This window comes from Cardiocondyla obscurior, linkage group LG03 (assembly GCF_019399895.1).
Source record: "Cardiocondyla obscurior isolate alpha-2009 linkage group LG03, Cobs3.1, whole genome shotgun sequence".
NCBI lineage: Eukaryota > Metazoa > Arthropoda > Insecta > Hymenoptera > Formicidae > Cardiocondyla > Cardiocondyla obscurior.
The window spans coordinates 11,098,370-11,119,620 of record NC_091866.1 but is presented as its reverse complement, the minus strand read 5'-3'; the positions used below and the strand labels follow the sequence as shown (position 1 = coordinate 11,119,620).

Here is a 21,251-nt window from a genome sequence, read left to right as displayed (position 1 = left end):
AATTAGCGCAGATAAATTATATGAACTCGAAGTTAAAGTTGGAGACCTTGAATAATGTAAGCAGGACTTTTATCGCGAGCTATTCTGTTCGATACGTGACAACTTAGATAAATTAACGTGATAAAAATTCATCTAATAAAATTATGTTTTTCCATTCATCGTTGAAACGAATAATATCTAAGTAACGCCAACAGATGTCAGTGGATGTACTGTCGTCGAACTGAGGCAAGTTCATTTACGTGGAAATTGCAAAGTGGCACGTTATATGTGTGTTCTAACGAGGCTGCATACTGCCGGTTAATCACGACTGAATAAAAGATAATTGTGAATTGTTCGCAATGTCAGAAATATCAGAATCAGATTCAGAATACAGCTCGTCCGACGAGGAAGTAAGTATTATTATTTCCGTTTACGCTTACCATCGATATTCTGTATATTCTAACCTCGTTTTATTCACGTGTCTAGCTGCAGGAGGCCTTTCAAAAGGGATTGCTGAAGTCAGGGCTCAATGTTGAGGTCAAAAATGGCAAGCAGCTTAAAAATTGCGTTGTGAGTAACTCTTTCTTATCAGAAACTACTGTGGCAAATCTTGGTTGGCTTAATCTAATGAAAAACCAATTTTTTTTTTAACAAATTGTAGAGTCTCATGAAGCAGAAATTGAACGAAATGAGGCTGAACTTGCCTTGGATTGAGAGATTGGACATGATAAGCGCACCTGCACCATTGGCACCAGAACTGGCACTTCAGATGCAGGAGCAAGAAGTAAGGAGGGCTAAGCAGTTGCAGGGAAATAAAAAATTACCTCAGTACAAACCAACTGATGATCCTGTTCTGAATGATTTTCGTAGAGAAAATTTATTTCATCGTCAAGCTCAGGGTGCTGTTCTGGATGGTATCAGTAGGTTAAAAAAACTTGGCATACCGACAACCAGGCCAGAAGATTATTTTGCAGAAATGGCAAAGTCTGATGAGCATATGCAGAAAGTACGGGAGAATTTGATGAAAAAGCAGACAGTAGCACAAAGATCAGAAAAGGTGAGGCAACTGAGACAACAGAAAAAGATTTCCAAGCAAATGCAGGTCGAAGCGACATTAAAGAAACATGCTGAAAAGAGGAAATTGCTCGAGGAGGTTAAAAAGTATCGTAAAGGTGTGAGGAAGGACCTTGATTTCTTGGATGACAAGAAGAGACCTCAAGGTAAACCTGCAAATCACAAAATGAATTCAAAGGCTCAAACGAAGATGAAAATGAAAGCTGCCAAGTATGGTTATGGTGGTAAAAAGCGTGGAAGCAAATGGAACACAAAAAGCAGTTCAGCTGATATTTCTGAGTATAAACGACCACAAAAACCTGGAGAAAGCAGAAAAGGCAAGGGCGGAAAAGGGAAGCAAAGATTGGGCAAGAGTCGAAGAACTCAAATGAAAGCAAAAAGAAAGTAGTAAAAAAAATCCTTAGACAATATGTTAGTAATAAGTATATATTACATGTATTATGATTAATTATGTATTTGTAAAAAAATAACATGATAAATTACTTGGTTCTGTTCCCTTTCCCGTCTTAACACGTACTTATCTTAATTAAAATTATATTTCCTGAACTGTATTCAGATTTGTAAACGTATTACGCAAGTTTGTGGACGCATGTCACTTTATACACGCCTAGATCGCATCAAAACCATGTTAATCAATTTACGGAGCAATATTATAATTATTACATTATTTAAATCTTGTATGAAAGTGCGTTTTTCTTATCCGCTACTTTTTTTATCTCATTATAAAAGCAATGTATATATAATTATTAATCTGTAAACGACTTGTAATCTCGTAGGAAAAAAAAAGAACCCGAGGAATATACTGTTAAGATAATTGCATAGTCTGGGACGCGATCATGTAACATTTCTGCTAAAAATCATTTCGTGAAACGTGAAAAAACCATCACACAATCACACATGTACATACATGTTCACACGCAACACTCATTTTTCCACGTTTCACGAGTACACTTTTAGCGAGAAAGGTACATACGATCATGCCTCTGACATTGTGGAGAGTTGTGTAGAAGGTCTAATCTAAGGTGGTCTAGAAAATGTGGGCGAGGGGGGAAGTGTGGGTGAAGTGCGCGCGTGCGTCGCTCGCGCGACTGTAGCACTACAACACGCTTGAGGTCGAATCGGTCGGACGTACGCTGGCGTGCTCGCCACGCGGTATCTTTCCAGAGAGACTTTAGCGATAACGTATGCGTAACAATTCAACGATCAAGTGCGTATAGTTACACGGAGCGGATCCGTGATCTCGGCCAAGCACTCAGACACAGAAAATCGCGTGGAGAATTGTACAAGGTAGCTGCGCATCGTCACTACTCCGGTCGCCGGGGAAGGCGAACAGCGGGGGAGCATCGCTCGCACGATGTCGATCCTAATTTCTAGATCTACTCTGGACAATGCCGAGCGTTTGAGAAGAGTCGTTGCGCAGTACTTTTTCGTCCGCTCTCGGTGTAAAGGTTTATCTGAAACATAATTGCGACGCAAAGAAGGATCTCTCCCCCTGCCCCCCCGCGCATTCCGTTTTTATTTTTTCGAATTTGGCGATGCTGAACTTAGCCGGCGTTGATCGCAACGTCGCATCGTACGCGCCGCATAATGAAGATGTCGCTAGGCGGGGGCGCGGATTACCGCGGACATTGTTAATTACGTTATTACGCGGACAAGGACATCTCAAGCGGGTGGCGTTTCTCGGTCAACTGTAGTGCCAACGAATCGTGGAAGTGACGCCAAGCTGCATCGCGATTGTTCGGGACTCGAGATTAGAGATCATTCGCGTCGAGCCTCCGCCTTTGGGATACTCGCAGCGTGCCTAATGTTCGGTACGCGGAATACCGCGGTGTCCCGTACATCGACGTTCGAAGGGACGAATGCCGGGGAGTCGTCATCTTTGCGGATGTGGTAGAAGACTGTTCGTGAACGTCCGCGGCGACGCGCCGCGATCGAATTGCCGTTTTTCTGGATCAAGCGGCTCGCCACCACGTATCGATCATTATTGACATTTATTCCGTATTTTGCGTGCGGCCATCGCGTCGGGAGTGCCGCTAAAAGTGCGATTTTGTACGGATGGACACGATCGTAATAAGACTGACATTCGCGAGTGAAATTTGTGCTCGACGCCGGAGGCAAAGAGAAAGATCGAGGACGGCGTTGGAGAGCCATAGAGCAACGGCGGAGAAGACGGCAAGGCACAGCCATGGTAAAAGACGGTTCCCGAACGTCGTAGTCGCGATATTCGTGATCGAGAACGCAGCGCGATCGAATTGTCGTCATTTTCGGACCTTTTTGCGTACGGTTGTCGCGTCGGGAGTGCCGTTGAAGATGCGATTTTGCGTAGATGGACACGATCGTGTATTCGCGAGTGCTACATGTGCCCAACGCCGGAGGCTGAGAGGAGGATCGAGGCAGCGCTAGGTTCAGAGAGGCATAGGACAACAGCGGAGAAATTTCAAAGTGAGTAATATTTTTTTAAAGTAAATATTTCTCTCTCTCTCTCTCTCTCTCTCTCTCTCTCTCTCTCTCTCTCTCTCTCTCTCTGATTTCTAGCAATGATTTTAAATATCTTATCCTAAAAATAATTAATCGAATAATATCATTTAATTGTTACGCGCGAATTGGCTTTCATCGATTGCTTTTATAATTAGAATTAAAGTTCCGGCGATCGCGCGTATCGTTCCGCGTCGCGAGGATCTCGACAAGGAAAAAAAAAAAAAAATCTCCGCGATGAATTATCTCTGTTAAATTTCCGCCTGTGTAATAACGCGGGGGAGGAAGAGAGGGTGGCGGAGCGGGCAATGCAACGCGAAATTCGCGCTGCCGAATTCGATCACCTAACACATGTCCCGCATTAGACAATCCCTTGTATGTACACACGGTGCTACACGCGTAGGATGCCGATTACATCGTCTATTACACCCGCCCGTGAATCGCGCGCACCGATACACACGTATGTGCGCGAGCGAGCGCGATTCTCGCGATGCTTCTCATTCCCCCGGTGCGCGAGGCCGCCGTTTCCGGCCAGCTATCGGCGGTCGATCCGCCGACAGATATACCTCGACATCGATAACGATCCAGGCCTGTCGTCGTTCCTCTTGCAGGCCGAGTCTATCATTTAGACGTGCCTTGGCGGGCGCGGATTGAAAATTCGAGGGATGCGCCCGTACGTGCGCTCTCGGTATACCAGGTGATCCAGGAAGACGTGAAAGAGTTCACCGTTGTACTCGTTTATTATATAAAAAAAAGATAAGACTTTAATATCGACAGGGCACTTAATATTTATATATATATAAATTTTAAAATATTTTATAAATAATTATTGCGTTAAAAAAAAAAAAAATTCTTTCCGAATATTAGGCGGAAGTCTTTATAATCTGGGTCGAGCTTTCGTCACTGATTTAAAACAAAAAGTATTATATTACTTGAACGGTCGCCGCGATCTCGAGGTACAACGGGATGAATGTAAATTACGAACAAATTACGAAAGAGTCCGGTTGTAATCGTTAAAACTAGACACTTCTGTCTGTCCTGGTTCACCCGGTATGAATGCGCCCCACGTTCGCCGATGCTTCGGATTGTCGAAGTACGAAGCGGTCCGCAGAATACTGGATAATACGCGTGATTGGGCTCTGAATGTGTACAACTTGTTATTTGACGAGGGGAAATACCCCTGTGTTGCCAGTTGCGTACATAAGGCCTCCGATCCGCCGCAGTTCGCACTGTATGCACGTTATATAAACACGTGCATCGCATTACACAAGGTGCGCACACGTTATGGGATTATACGGTCCCTCGGCTCCGAATAATAAATACGAGATTAATGTCTTCCAAAAAATAATAACGCAGCTAATAACGCCCGAGTTTAATCAAGATGGAACTCTAATCGTTGCGAAGTTCAACTCTCTATTAAGAAATAGTTTCGCGCGATTAAATTCGCGAGATCTCCGTGCCGTCAGCAGAATGCGCGGTCTGTTTATTTATAACGTTTAAAGAGCCGTGATATTAACTCGCGAGCGCAACATTATTAGATCCGATAGAAGTCGGGGAAATACGTGAAATTAATTTTTGGCCGCACTTTATGCCGCGTTTGCCGTGGGTAATAACAACATATTTGTTATCGCAATGTATTTAAATCCCGACAATGTTCTCCGCGACGTATTGTTCTTCGTTCTGACTGATGCGAAAGTATGAAAGCTCACTCTGGGAATCCGCTATCCGAGTAACAGCTGTTTTTCCTCGGCTTTCGACGCTGTTTTCACCTTTTTTTTTTTTTCTTTCTTTTTTTCTCGTTTTTTTTTCCCTTTATTGCGCGGTCCGAATCTAGGCAATTATATACGTGTCAGGGGTGACGTGTGCGTGTGTTAGTCGATGCCCTCGCTTTCTTATTCTGTCTGCCTCCCCCTTTGTCTGCATTCTGAGCGCAGCGTACACTCCGTTTGACGCGCCGTCCGTAAAAATGGCGAGAATCCGGATCGCGGAGAATAGCTGGATCGATAGAGGAGTTCGACGGGAATTCATTTGGTCGAGCGATGCGTCTCATAGTCTCTCTCAAATCGGCCGGGAAAACGGGCTTCGAAAATCGTTCGGCGCCTTTCTTGTTCACGTTCAAGATACGGATAAATCCGCGAAACGCCCAATTCGCCCAGCCGTACCCTGTAATCTGGATCGTCATATTTATAGCCGGGATATATCTCCGGACTTGTCGCGATTTTGCGAAATAAATCCGTGCTCTCTTTCTCACTTTTTCTCCCCCTCTCTCTCTTTCTCTCTTTTATCCTGTGCATCCGCGCGCGTATATATGTGCATACGTATGGGAGGGAAAGCGCATGGAAGGTATCAGGACGAATATGAGCGCATCTCGCGAGCAGATATTTGTATTGACGACAACTGCAGCGTGACACGTATCCTCCGCCGGTTGCTAATGGGCGAAATTTGTTTCGCCCATTGTCTGCGGGCGATCTGGCCGATTTCAAATTTACTGAAACCGTTACATACCGTACCCATGGCTGATTGCGCGAATGTAACTGTATACCAGACGGCAATGAGCCCACGGAAATGTGACGCATCGACGGTTCAATATCCATCTCAATTATCTATATATGACGGTGCTTCTGAAACGATCCTAACGCATTACACAACGCGGCGCTCTCGATCATTTAATTGATATTTATTTCGCGATTTGCGATAGCCGCTAACTCGTCAATTCCTTTGTAACGCTCGGCTTTGCGGCTTGGAAAAAAAAAAAAAAAGAAAAATCGTTTGACGAAAATTAATTGTTCAATTTTTATTTCACCTTGAGGTGAGAATTATATCGAGGATGAGTGCGTTATCCAATTGTTCTAACGCGTTTTGTTTAACGTTTCGCGAGTCCAACGTGAATACGATCGGGAATAGAGACACCGCGCTGACTCCGTCGGCGGAAAAAGCGGGCCACGTGCTCCATAACGCGCCAACGAGTTTTCCGGAAAGTGGTAAAAATCGCCGCGTTACTCGCGCATGCATACATGCGTGCACGCGCGTGCGGCCCGGGATAGTTTGTGAGAAATAATACAGTTGCCGGGGTAGGCGCGCAGCGCGGGGGATAGTTGGCCGTAGGGTACTTCTGCGTGCTCTCGCACGGTGTGTACCATAAAGCTCGTAGTAAATCGACTGTGCAACCCGAGCTCTCGTGTTGCACGCGTACGTGGAACGAGGAGGAGGAAAGAGCGGGTACGTGGCGGTGCAGTAAGAGGCGCGGAAGGTGGCGGGGGGGGGAGAGGGAGTGAAAGGGAGGGCGCGGGATGTGAAGCTGCCGCGGAGAGGGAGGCGGGAAACCATTATTGAAATGCAGTAAATGGCCGTGAGTTTCAATTGCCCCTGGGTGCTTCCACTATGCCCTGCGAAAGAGCGTAGCGTAAGGGGAGTGTGACGAGGGGGATGGCGCGGACGGGAGGGGGGCTGGGAAAGGCGGCCCCCCTTTCTACCCGCTGCCCCTTTGCACCCTGCGTTCCCCGTCTGACCCGCTCTGCCACAGATGGGAGAGAATTACGAGCGTTCGCCATGATTCCGCCCTTGTCGGCACGCGAAAACATACGGGACCTATAGCCCCCGACCGATAGCCGTCGCGGTGACGATCGATGCGTTTCGGCTCGTTCTTGCGAGGCTGGACCCGATTGTCCCTGGGAGCACCCACTCGAACCCATTCGCGACGATTTGTTTTGACGTGATATCTTGACGTATATTCACCGCGCGCCCGCGGCGTGCATATGCACGGGGATATATGTCCAACCGGGCGCCTAAGAATAGCTATTGTGCAGCCGCGCTCCATGGCAAGGAAGAACTTCTTCTCGGAAGGATAAATCGCGTTGACATTTATTCTTGGATACGCTTTCATACGCGCCCCCCGTGCACGTATTCAAGGAGCAACGTTCGACGGAAATGTCGCGCGCCAAGGGCTGAATCTAAATCCATCTCGTTCTGTTTTGCGGAATCCACTTCGTACGGGTCGATAGCGCACGCAAGATACACCGAAACTCCTACGCGTAAACTTCTACGTCGCGATGTAATTAACTTTTTGCGTCTGAGAAGATCGTGATTTTACGAGTATATTCTTGAGAGCTTTCTTCGAGATGTGTTTCCACATATAGCAGATTTATTTTCGCAACGGCCAGGCTCGTTTTATTCGCGGAGAATCTTTTTTACTCGCTATTCTCTCGTTAACGCTTGAAAATTCAGAAACTGACGGCACTTGACGCAATGAATAGAAACAAAGGTCGCCGGCCCTCATTGGCACGTAGTCGAATTCCCGCGGGAGAACAACAGGCGCCAAAATGCGAGCGTTAGGTAACACAGTCAGGGAGACAAATGTGATATTGCATCTCATACCTATATCGGAATTTCAATGGAGTAGATGATATTCGGCGATTCGCAGACGCTGGTAACCAAATTGGACCCGTGTGTCACCGGCATACCAATAAGCGATACGCCAAATACTCAACCGTGAGGGGGGGGTTTTTTTCTCCTTTTTTTTTTCCCTCTCCCCCCTCCGAGCATGACGGTGATTCGCGAGCGTGCAGCAAGTTCGCTAGTTCTTGCGAGGGTCATGCAACGTGACGTTTTACCTCTGATTAATATTTAGAAATATCACCGATCGATTTTTCCACGGGCTCTTAATTGGAACGTAACGCGAATTATTCGCCGCTGGAACGTTTTAGAATATCGTTCGATACATTTTTCCCGTGTATTTTTGTGTAAACCAAACGAATTGTAATTTCGCGCAAAATATTTATATGCTTGATGTAAAAGATTTCAATCAGCTCGGTCGGAACCGTAATTTTAATCCGCCGCGCGTTTACATACGTAATTAAATTAAGCCGCAATTATTTGCATTTTTAATTAATGGCTGTGTTGGAAAATATTATTAACGACCCACACGTTGGAAAACCCTGCGCAAACGCAATTCTGTCTTTTACGCTGTGATTGATTTTTATCCGTAAGGCTCAGTATTTGGTATTTCGTCAATAAAGTTATAATTTGGGGAAAGGATATGAAGTGAATTCGCGAAGGGAAATCGTCACATTTATAGTTTACTGTCTATAATTAGCAGGTAACTTTAATTATTGTAACTCACGTGTGGACTTATATTAGAAACAAAAGAACCATACGTGACCAATACGTATCTTTTGAAAATGGGTGCATCGATTGCGACTGGTATAAGTCTCCTTCTTCTTTTTTTTTTTTTTTTTTTTTTTTTTGCGGTAAAATTGTACGTCTAGACAATAACAATTAATCAAGACTCATACTTTCATATAGAGCTAACCGAGCGCTTAATATCGACATTTTATTTTCTCGAGAGTAATCATATCGCGCCGTCAAAGAGAGACGCGTAATAAAAAAGAAGGCAAATATCAATACAAGATATGCCGGCGAAGGAAATGAACGGTGAGAAGGAGATTGAGCGGGGCCGAGAAGTCGGGGGCTCATCTTTCCCTTCAGGGTCCCTTCGCAGCGACGGGCAAAATAACTCTTTGTTAGGACGATCCTGTTAATAATGGAGTCGATATTAATCGTTTGCGCTCTCTTTCGCGGAAAAGCGACCGGACTCGCTCGTTCGTTAACGCGGGCGGGTAAATACATGAAATGTATCTGTTTAAAAAGCAACGTAGGGGGAGGAAAGGCGGAGAGGAGGGGCACGTTATTATTAACCGCGCGGAACGTTGCCGACAGGACAGACAGACAGTTGCACGTATTTGCCGCTGGAGCTCATTACGCGATCTCGAGGGCGTAATTTTTCTTTATAAATAGCCACCGTGAGTTGAGGAGGGAGAGGAGATACCCGCCGAGGGAAAACCGCCGGGCTGTGACGTATGGTCGGCGTGTCGGCCACGATAAAAACTTTAACTGGCCCGAAAGATGATCCCACCTCGTTTCGCCCGCGGCAACTAACAATAGATCGCTCCGCTTCCGTTTCGTCTCGTTCTTTTTCCGCTTCTTCGCTCATTCGAAGACGGGGGGGTGAGGGGGAGAAGGGAGAGAGTTGTTACCGAGGCACGCGAATTTCGACGTTTCTGGGTCTGTCGTGCGCACGAAGAGTTTCGTTGAGGAGACGAAGCGATAAATTTTTTTTCACATTAGTCCAAATTTCATTGCGATATTCCATGGATATTTCGATTTCAGTACTTTATTCCCGTTTGGGCGAGCGCTATTTGACTTCTCGTTTCCTAATACGATGAGACTTTTCGATGTTTCTTTCATGCCATTCAGTATTCTCGTTCCTCCTGGTTAATATTTAAGCTTTTATATTTTCAACTACTTACTGGCGTAAAATAATTATTAGTATCTTTATATAATACCTACATTTTCTTCGATTATTTATCCTGTTATGACTGGAAAAACTCGTGACGCACGGAGAGGATCACGGTGTATTTTGTATTCTTGCTTATCCACTCGGCATTGCCCGAATAGTTACCGTCCGTCGCGGTTACAAAAGTGCACAGTTACAAAATTGACATTCCAATTACACCGTAGTCGAGTTTGGTTGTAAATACCACGTCGGTGCTTCTAGCTATTTCCTTCCGGTTCGGCTGTCATGTACCATTTTGTTTTCTATCCGTCTGTCTCTTTTGCTCTTCTATTTTTTTTTGCGCACATACTCGGCGCTTGCACGAGATAATGCTAAACACGAGACTTCCGATATTTCGATACCGCTATAATTGTGAACATTAATGAGTTCAAAACTTTTTTATTTATTTCTTTTTTGAGGCGAGCGACTGTCGTAAAAATTTTTTTGTCCACGTTATATCGATCATTTGACTATACGTATAACTTATTATTATTATTTTTTTTTTATAAATATTCCTTTGGATCGAAATCTCGAGTTATTTTGCTTACCTGACGATTTGATTTCTCGCGAATATTGCGCATGTTGATTTATGAATTCGGAGTTTTAGAATACCGGGAGCGACATGAGTGTATCTGACAGCGGATGTCTACGTTTAATTGCAGAGAGCGGCGGATTGAAACTTTTTCCCGTACCACCCGCGTCAAAATCGTTTAAATCCTCAAAATCTTATTATTGTGCAAACGTACTACGAAAAGTTTTGCTTTGTGCTTTTTTTATTTGTCTTTTTTTTTTTTCTTCGCGAACTATCTACTGGGAAACTTGATGAAGCTGCAGTGTAAATTGACCGAAGACAGGCGCTTTTCAAGAGAAAATCTGTTTACGACAATATCCATTAGCGATGATATCGATGTTATTAGTATTACTAACACGCTTGCTATTTCGTGCACAAATATAACGGAAAGGTAGCTGAAATATAAATACGAAAGGGCGCAATCGGGATTACGTTCGCGCTTTATGTTTTGCGACAACATAAGAGCAATGTTTCCACGGCCTTTCCGTCGCAACGACGAATCTCGTTCTCCCGTTGTAATATTCGCGACAAGACGGCGCGAAAATACTTGGCGTTTTGCAACGATTATCGGCGTTATTTATTGGGTAATCTCGTCCCGCGGTAAACTTTTTCCGTTATTACGGGCTCGCCTTTCAGCCCTTTTCAGCTCGAACGCGCAAAGAATACACTCGGATATCGGCTTTTACGCGTAAGAGGTTCTCCATTTCGTTAAAGATTACGCGACGTTGATATTTTTCGTTTACGTCGTAACAGAGAGACGTTCAAATGAAAATTATGGAATTGCGGGATTCCGTCCTTTACATTATGCAGTAAAGTGCAGAATGTATAATCGGCAGATCATGGCAATGTTTATTCCGCCTTTGTACATAGGTAATATAATGACGCGCTAATATACCCGATACCCATTGAGCTCTGTTGATCCTTTTCGTCAGACCGCATCGCCGCGCCGGGTTTTCAGCATAAACTCCCCGATGGAATAGGGGTTTTTTTTATTTTCTTTTTTTTTTTATACCCCCCCGTGAAACAACTCCTTTACATCTATTATGTATGAATCTGATACGCGAAATTGATTTCCATGTTAAAAACCGCCTGTAATATTCAGTATGCTACGTTAGCCCTTTAGGGTACCAATTTGATGTAACGTGCGTTTCAAATTCATGCATGAATAATAGATCCGTGTATATACCCATCTCGCCGGCGATCCCTATATGCGGGTTGGTAAACGGGCGACTGCTCATTTCTTTTTTCACCGATACTTTCCGCTTCTATCTCGACAAAGTGAAATTAAAACTGCGGAGCTCTCGCTGGCTGCGCGGCCGCGCGATTTTTGCCAAAGGGCCGCCGGAATATGACCAACATTTCTCGATTATTAAATTTTAACATCAGATCCCCAGCGCCGACGTGTCGCACACTCCGTTGAATTTAGATTTAGACGATGCGACTGCTAAGCAAATTACTATTTTATGAGAAACGTCTACGTGCCGTGCTTCTTTTTTTTTTTTAATTTTATTTTCTTTTGAAAAAGAGTTAAAATATTCTTTCCTATATAAAGCGAATGAAAATTCATATATGAAATTTAATATCTTCGCGTATCTTTGTTCGTTTACATATTTGCAAACAAATAACGCGAGAAACAAAATACGCCGTGATTTTCGAGTTGCAGCCAATCGTGAATTAAACATTAAATTAATGACGGAATTATTAAACGAGTGGACGAGTTCTCTGATTTTTTTTTTTTTTTTTCTTTCGTTAGTCCGTTGCATCGTTGATCATATTCTTTCATTTGATGAAATATGATTCTTCAGGGCGCGTTACACTTTGCGAGAAGCAACAGTTAAAAGAGAGTTTTGTAACTGCTCGCACTTTAGCATAATAGAGGTTGCGTACTGTTGAACTCTTTATCGTTACGAGTGCCGGCGTGTGCCATTAAGTGAAAATCTGTTTCGAGTGCTCTCGTTCAAAATTGATATACGACTAGCAACGACTAGCGACGCGAAAAGGAAAGCAAAACGTACGCTTTACTCGTTAAGTTGTTTGCATTCAGTAGAGAGATATGCTCGAGAAAAAAAAAAAAAGTGCATTTTAGTCACGAATAAAGAAAACCGTGACAGATTCGCGCTATAAAACATCCGGCGCGAGCTTATGTAAAGTCCCTTTAATCAACACAAATTTAATACAAGTTTTCTCAGCGCCAGTCTGATTGAGTATAAGAATTTACGAGCAGTCGCAAAGGAAACGAAATTTGTAGCTCCCGGAGTTAAATTCATAATCGTGTAAGTAACTTAAATACCTCGTACGTCTTTCTTGCACTCGAACAGAAAAAGATGTATCCTGCGAATTATCTCGATATAAGCGCGAACTTTACGGATCACACGGCGCCGAGCATCCACGTTTGCAGACGTTACCCGTGCCGAAAGTTAGCGCGCCTTCGGATAACTAACTTTCGCCTTTAAGACGCGCGAATGTGTACATTAAGACCCTTGTACATAAGATACAGCTCAGGCATGCCTCTCTCGGCCCGATTCCACCTCGTGCATCTTGCATCAGGTATCCTTCCCCCACCTGCAAAGTCTGCGGGGGGAGAGCGGGTCGACCGCGTCGACTGATACGGTGGTACTTCCTAATTAACTCTCTGGATTTCTTCGCACGTCTTCGTTGCAGTGTCATTATCCTCGCCCCCGAAACCTCATAGTGCGTCTCTTGTACGCCCGCCAAGCGCGAATTGTATCGATCAATAGCCCCTCTCGATTGCTAAAACAACTCTCGAGCCAATACTTCATGCGTTTATGTCCGAAAAAAAAAAAAATAGTTTTGTTCGGTTCTTTTTAAGGATTATTTGAAATGTTTCGTTATCGTGATTGAGAATTACAAATTTACTTAAATATCTTTTTCTTTTCGAGCCGAAGTATATATTACTTTAGGTTTGTTTTTTTTTTTCTTTTTTTTATAACTGCGACGTCTTTGTTACGAGGTATGCGATTTAAATGTGACGGTAGAACCCAAGCGGGATATATCTAAAACTCCAGTATGACCTCATTGAAATGCTCGGAAGTACGCGATTCGAGAAGAAGGGAAGGAGGGAGGCGGAGGAGAGGATGGAGGAGCTTGATTTTCCACATGATGAAGAATGTCCGACGGTGTTCGGTATTTCCAACATAGTTTCCCATATCCGGATGGAAAGCGAAGTCGCCTGGGATGGCCTTCGGGTCGACGATGTCTGACGGACGGTGATCCCATGAGCGTTTCACCTATCGAAGTGGTTTCATATCTGGCAACTTTAAAGCCGCCGTCAGATGTAAAGTTACCGTTTGCTCTCCTCACCTCCGGCCACCTCGTCTCTTTATGCGTTTTACCGTTTATTAGAATGTATCTGACGCACTCGTTATTAAAACGTCTTACCGACGAAGTCGCGTACATCGAAAGTTCACGCACGATCGGAAATGAATTATGCCCATCGGACAATCCTTCCTTTCCCGTCCCTTTCGCCGGAAATTCGCGGATCGCCGAGCCGCATTTTGGATTTGTCGAAATTATTTCGTCGTCGATGCCGTATTATACGAGCCGCGGTGCCGCGAGCGCGAATTAGGCACAATCCCGGGGTATTACATTGCATAATTACATACCCACTTCATTATTGCGTATCAGGGTAGAGCGAGCTAGGGCCGCGCGCGCCGGACCCGGGCCAGGCCGGATCGGCCGAGCGGATGGCTGGCGGTTAAACCTTGGGCTTGGGGGGATGAAAATTCAGTTCGACGTGCAATCACCAAATTTCAGACACGTGTACGTCAGTAAATTGCCGCCGATACGGAAATATCGGGCGGACGCATGAATTGCGAGCGCGCCCTGCATGCGCGCGCACGGAGCGAGCCGGGCGAGAGTTCGCCGTTGCGATTATATATTTATATACGCGGAGGATTCGATTACACGGGCACTCGGCTCTCGCGTCGATGACGTTGAATGTTATAATTTTAGCAGATAATAAATAGCCGGGGCTGCATGTCCCGCGTTGCGCGAGCCCGCCCGAATACGGCGTAAATATTCATGGCGGAGGCGCGTGTACGTGCGCGTGCACACGCGAGGATTATTGCCGCGGATGAGCCGGCGGTGGCGTGCGTGTTACGCGTGTACGCGTCGGTTTTAAGCGGCCTAACATTTTTCGCGAGTTAAAACTATCGATCGGAGTGGGTGTTACACCCCCGCGAAATTGTGGCACGTTGGCGGCTCTAATGCGCGCATTTCCGCATCTCTACCGCGGATAATACCGGCTTCCGTTTGTGAGAAAACGCCGATCGGCGACTTGTAGGTTACCCCTTTTCCGCATATGGTAGACTGTACGTTAACGCAGGATGCGCAATTATTTTCTTTTTTTTTTCTGAAGTTCTGAAGACCGAATTCCGTGGTGAGTAGTACGCAAGTAATTTTTAATAATTTTTAATTAATTAATAATAACGTCGAGTAATGTATCCCGCACGAATACATTCGCGTACGAAAGTATAAAATTCTTCAAGCACAACGCATATTGCCTGAGGAATACCTATATTCACCAAATTTTTTTTTCTTTTCCTCCTTTTTTTTTTCAATAATGTATACAACGAACGAGCGTTTTCGCATATTCGCCTCCAGTCGCGTGTTATTCTTACGTACGTCCCGATGCGGAGCGATGTATCGCGACTACGCGGCAAATTCAACCAGAAATATCGCCAAGTCCACAAATGTTGTCCTTGTGTGCGAGAAAAACAACGGGAGCCCGTCCTCCCTTCGCCGAATGCCGTGCGTATGCACGATGAAAATGCAAATTCGGGAAGAACGCGCGTGTGCACGCGTATATACGTACATTGTATGCTTGGTGCGCGTGCTGAGGGATGCTCGACAAACGAATGATACGGTTCAAAACACGATCTGCAGTGATTCGCAAAGCATAGAGAACAGCCGTCGATAAAACACCCGGAAATAGGATATTCTTGTCCCCCTTCGAGACTCTATGTTATAGTAGTCAAGCTGGATGGATGGATGCACGTTTGATATACTGCCTATGTCGATCGATCACCCTGTTCTACTCTCTTCGAATTCACAAACGAGCGAATGAAACATGTACACTTCGGCGTGCAGGTTTGCGACGAAGGACCGCCGAAATTTGCGGCCGCTTGTTCAATCTGACGATTCCGTGCTGCCGGCGTGGTTGCGTGTGGGGTGGTTTTTTTTTTTTTTTTTTTTTTTTCGCAGCACAAGCCGACGTTAAATACGATATACCGTCGACCGTGACGTCGATCATTCGGGCATAAAAAGTCGCGATCTACATTCGGGTAAAATAGCTGCAGCGGGAGAACGTGAAATTCTCGTGTAAATCAAGTTGATGCATGCCAGATCCCTTCCTCAAGAAATCTCCCAAGAGTTGACAAATTTAGTATACTAGCTTCCCGGCCAACCGCACCCCGCGTTCGCGGCTTCTCCACGCATCCGATTAATCTTGGTATCGTTAAAGTATACATAAACGAGCGGCCGTCTGGTCGGCGTTTCAATTATTCCTGAACTGCCTTCTGCCAGTCAGCCGGAAACGCAAGCTGCTACGGCGGCAAGCGGCAGCCTGATTTCCCGCGCCGCGAGGTGTATCGCGCCGGGGGTTTCACGGGACTTGGAATTTCGGCACAGGGCGAGGTCGGTCTCGGGGAGGATATGGCCCTTGCATCGTTTATGACGGGTTTCTGATTCGGAGATGAGTATACGTGGGACGCATAAGATAGAGTCTCACCTCGGCAAATCTGCACGTGACCCTAATACGGGTTACCGCGCCACCCGGATTCGCACGTTCCCATGTGCATCCTAAAATCTAAACACTCCTGTATGAGTCGAGGCTTTGGCTCGGCCGCACCATCGCGCACACGTGGCCGCATACACGCGCGTATACTTGCATAGGCGAAACGAGATAGATATAATGCATCCGTATACGTGACGTACGTGCCGCGTATGTATGTACTTTCGCGAAAGTGGCTTCAGTCATTTCCAGGAGACAAACCATCGAATTGCCGCGATTCCGTAAGCTAGATCGCTCTCTCGATCCTCTCTCCTCTGCGCATCGTCCTCGATTTCTATTTGATTCGATCGAAATTTTAAATTATTAAGTATTGAATTTTTTATTCTAATTTTTTCTAAATTATATGTGTCTATTTATCATTTGATTATTGAATTAAATTACACATTTTTTGCTTGTAATATAATTGTTTTTATAAAAAATAACGGTAATAAGAAAATTGTAGATTAAATAATTATTTCAACGATTTAAAAATAATGAAAATTTTTTATAATTTAGTTTAATAATTCAATAATTATTAAATGAGGATTTCTTCTCGTATTAAATTGATAAAAATTTATTAGCACATTTTATATATAAAAAGAGACGAATTTAATAATAAAAATATATTAAATATCTTCGGATAACGGCACAATATGCAATCAAGATTAACACGTCGATATTTTCGGTCGTGAATCTCGTGTGCTATTTCTGTACAAAACGATTGCGCAGCGCGATGTTACATCAGGTGTTTATCAAAGTATGAGCATGCAGGCGGGCTATCTTTTTCGTCGACACGAACGAATGCTGATGCAGCAGCGAGATCTTCGAAATTTACCCGGTGGCTCGATGTCGGAGGGTCGCGGCCGGTCAGTCGCTGTTGTTTTATTCAAGAAGCTGAATATTGAAACGAGAGTCAATACCGGGCATCCGTTTCCACACGGAGGAAAACGGATGCGCTTATATCTTTGCGCTTATATGAATGCGATTGGAAGCTGTGTTTGTACGTAAGAACTATATTTTCGCGCAATGTCTGATTACATATTCTCGGCGGTCTTTTTCGTAAGCGCGAAATTAACCGTTTGGCAAACTGATCACTCGTTAAACGTTAACGATTACGTTTGTTTAACAAACATCGCTCCACGTTACGATTTCATGTTATGTAATTGATCTTAGGAGATTTTTTTATCAATATTAGAAGTTCTGTTATTTTATTTTATTTTTTTTATTATAGTGATAACTTACGATAAGTCAGTCTATACATTATTTTTTACGGTATCTTATAATCAAGATATCATTCGTGACAAAATTGAATCTGACATTTAATATCTACTAGATATGAAGGGCGCGCTTTGCGCTTATTTGCTCTACTCCTATATTAAAGAAAACTATTTTAACTTTAATAATTTTCGCAACGAATTATAAATGTATGTATGTATCTTACATGATACTTTAACCATTTCCTATTTCTTTAAATGTATTTTATATAATACATACATTTGGAAATTAATTATATTTATAGTGTTAGATTGATTACGTAAAATACGAATAATTGAATAATCGAAGTAAGCGCAAATAATTAGCATCGCGGTACAATAAATTAGGTTCGATTTGAAACATTTTTCTAAAGATAGGATTATTGATCTTCTCTAGTATTATCCTATTTTAATTGAGTTTCCTTTTTTAAACAACGGATTATCGAAAAGGCTTTCTTGAAATATTCAGAACGCATCCGACTTCTAATAATAAAAGGTCAGACACTATATCGAACATTTTAGCTTATGCATTCGCTTGGTTATAGACGATACTTTGACTACTTAGCATGATTGATCGTCGAATTTGTTTTTAAGCACGATCAATCGAAGCGAAGCACTTTACGCATTTGATTGATGGATTTCTGGAAAGAACGATAAAAGATGTAAAATTAAATTTCTCTCAGTTATAATTTTATAAAGGAGATAATTAATATTAAATATAAATCATACGGTACGCGAGCAATAAACATGTTTCTTTTTTATCAATATATATATATATTTTTTTTTTTTTCAACCGTAAGAACTTTGTATTAGTTATCGTTATTGATTAGATCGCCGATCAAACGTACAATTGGCGAAACGTTTATTTGCGTTGACGAGGGTTTCCTAATTCCTACGACATCCTGCATTATCCGGTCTGTATTAATGGCAACAATAAGAGGACGCACCGGCTGACAACATCATTAAAGGCTCGGTGACAACCGAGGAATTAGGGTGGCTATGGTATTTAGTGAAACGTCACAGTAGGGTCGTGTTTAAACCTTGCTCAAGCAAGCGTGCATTAGTATTATTGTTGAGAATTTGTGCAAGTATAATTTTCTCTTACTCATATTAAATTTACACCTATTATTGTTCTTATTCTAAATAAAATGTGTAACTTTTTTTTTTTTTTTTTTTTGTAACGTCGATAAATTAATAGAATTGTTCGGAAATGAAAAACTTTTTTAATATGTCTGATATATATATGCAAAGCCGCATTCACATCAAACAAACCCGAACAAGTACGAGTAAACAATTTACTTCAATGCACGATTGTATTCGCATTTATTGCAGCAAGTTTTTCATTCGTGTTTGTTCGTTTTACTTGATCCGGCTTTAAGGTGCTTTGTGCACAAATGTACGTACGAATATAATGCGCTGTCTATCGGCCGCGTATACATTAAAAATCGAGATTGGTTTCTGAAAGAGAATATCTGACAGTATTGAAAGTATTCAGGCAGTTGTGACGTAACAGCGGCACGGAAAAAGTACTTTAAAAGACACTTACGGGAACTGTATCACATATGTCAACACTAAATTGAGAAATTCACAAGGGGGAGGCTGTGATAGAAAGGAAGATAGACGGGGAGTTGTTTTGTTTTATTGAGATATCCGTTCGGTCGAAAAATCTTCGCGCGATCTCGGGGCGTACGAATGCATTCATAATAGATGCAACGCTCAGCTTAGTCCGCGGTACCGACCACCTTTCCTACCTGTCAGCGCATTATCTCGCTGCGTTTGCCACACATCGCGTATGTACGGTATTACGGCTTATGTGCGTCTCTCCTGCGTATACATATCCCAGCCGCTTGGGAGCTATTGCGAAACGTTCCGCGTCTGAACACGGTAATGTAAGTTTGAGCACGAGCGCGTGGCCGTAGGATGTTGCAAACATGTCCATGAATATATCCCAGCCTCCCGCCGTCAAGTTCGCGAGATTCGGAAACGTACGGGGGTATCAATGGCGAGCGAAGTTACGGGCGATAGACATGCCGAACATTTCGCGCACGCAAGAATCTATCCCGCGTCGTTCGCGAAACGTGCCACTTTGACGGAATAATGCAGGGATGCTCCGTCGGGAGCGTTACGTAAAGGAATTATATGTCTACGATTGTTCTTAACGCGTATACGGGCGCGTAGCGAGAGATACATTCGAGAGTACGGTTCGCGGGCTGACCTTTTTCGCATAAAATATATATATACGTACCGATAAAATATACGTGTAGTTAAAGCAAACCGCCCGGAGGAGGAAAAAGAGGAAAGACTATGATAATCCGTTGTATCGAGTCCTTTGACTTTGTCGTATCGATACGCGATAAAACGTGCGAGGGATTTTGATACTAGCTACGTACCACCTTTAAGTTCGTTAACGTTCAACCGGCGCGCAGACTATAACTACGTAGGACTACACTTTTGCCCGGTGTATTTTCGAGAGGCAATTTCCTTGCGATTGGTTCAGAATAGTTCTATTACACAAGGATATCGATGCGGCTCTGTAGCCCACGCGATGGAATACTGCCACTGCGCGAAATTCGATCTGCAATCTGTATTCCGCAGTCGCATATTTCCATACGGTCCCGTATAATTGCCGGAGACGCAACATTTCTGTAAAGATTATCCGCCAATAGGATTTTTTCGATCCCTAACTCTACTTCCTTACGATCTTAATCACGTATTTGTAGCCGCGAGATTTTTCGGGTGGGATTCAATTTTTCCGTCAGTTTCACATTTTTTTCGAAAGGAAAGAAAACAGGCAACGAAAATTTCACGATTATTGGAATTAAAGTTGGCTGACTACTCTCTTAAGTATTAGATTTTACATAGCCGTTTTTTTTTTTCAAACGATCGGTTTCAGTTTTGGAGGAATAATCTCTCGCCGTTGTATGTTTGACAAACATTAGTACGTTTGCGTTAAGCGTAACAGATCACTTTTTACCGTAATGCAAAACATACGGAGTCGCCGAAAATCGTTACACGACCTATATTGTGGTCATAACGCGGATTTATGACGTATATACCTTGCAATATTTGCAGCGAATTTGTCATTTTGCCATGATGTTATTACTTTTACTCCTGCTGTTGTTCGTGGCGGACAATGGCCCGCCGTTTAAACCAAGGAAAACGAACTTTAAATACGCTGGGTTCGGAGCGGAAAAGCCGCGCTAATATCTAGCTAATGTTTCATGTGGAGTTTAACATGGTTTAAAAAAAAAAAAAAAAGAATCGGTATTTTCTCCATATTAATATATATTTTAATTGTTATGTTATAACGTGTCAGCTATTAAAAGCTGTGCTAGCGCTGGAACATACGTTCGGTCGCCCGGCATTAAAACACGCGCGCGGCAAGATATGAACAATATACGCTGAATAATACATTGAACAGAACAGAATATTAACTGCAATTTTTTTGTTTCAGATACTACTCTGCTATTGAAGGACCATCCCGACATCCCGTAGACATCCTGAGAGGAGGAGGAGGCCCAGGAAGGGTATCCTGCCTCGGCGGAGCAACCCATGGGTATATATCAATTTTTTCTTTGGATTTTTAATAACGCTTTTTAATTTTTTCATTTAATTAAATTTTATATCTACTAAATAATTGTTTTATTTTTTTGTTTCAGGTCAAGAGAAACTCCGCTGCGTCGCATCGCTCAGTGCCGCACGCCGATTCGAAATTATACGAACTGCAGCCGGTTCGTCGGTCGTTCAGGGCTGCCGATAGTTACCGGGCGTTTTTAC

General features: G+C 43.4%; 1 protein-coding gene and 1 long non-coding RNA gene across 2 annotated transcripts; both read left to right on the top strand.

The window, feature by feature from the left end:
* The first annotated feature begins 163 nt into the window (after positions 1-163).
* On the top strand, positions 164-1,604 carry LOC139101248 (probable rRNA-processing protein EBP2 homolog). Its single transcript, XM_070654286.1, has 3 exons — positions 164-389; positions 466-549; positions 641-1,604. The coding sequence occupies exons 1-3, from the start codon at positions 339-341 to the stop codon at positions 1,439-1,441; spliced, it is 936 nt and encodes a 311-aa protein (XP_070510387.1). The 5' UTR covers positions 164-338; the 3' UTR covers positions 1,442-1,604.
* Positions 1,605-2,058: 454 nt separating this feature from the next.
* Positions 2,059-21,243, top strand: LOC139101251 (uncharacterized). The gene is made up of 3 exons (XR_011545528.1): positions 2,059-3,495; positions 20,929-21,030; positions 21,134-21,243. It is a non-coding gene; the product is annotated as an uncharacterized lncRNA (long non-coding RNA).
* The last annotated feature ends 8 nt before the right edge of the window (positions 21,244-21,251 follow it).

Coding starts and splice junctions, on each gene's coding strand:
- LOC139101248 (XM_070654286.1), top strand. CDS start 339: ATGTCAGAAATATCAGAATCAGATTCAGAATACAGCTCGTCCGACGAG. Junction 390..465: donor ACAGCTCGTCCGACGAGGAA/GTAAGTATTATT, acceptor TCACGTGTCTAG/CTGCAGGAGGCCTTTCAAAA. Junction 550..640: donor AGCAGCTTAAAAATTGCGTT/GTGAGTAACTCT, acceptor AACAAATTGTAG/AGTCTCATGAAGCAGAAATT.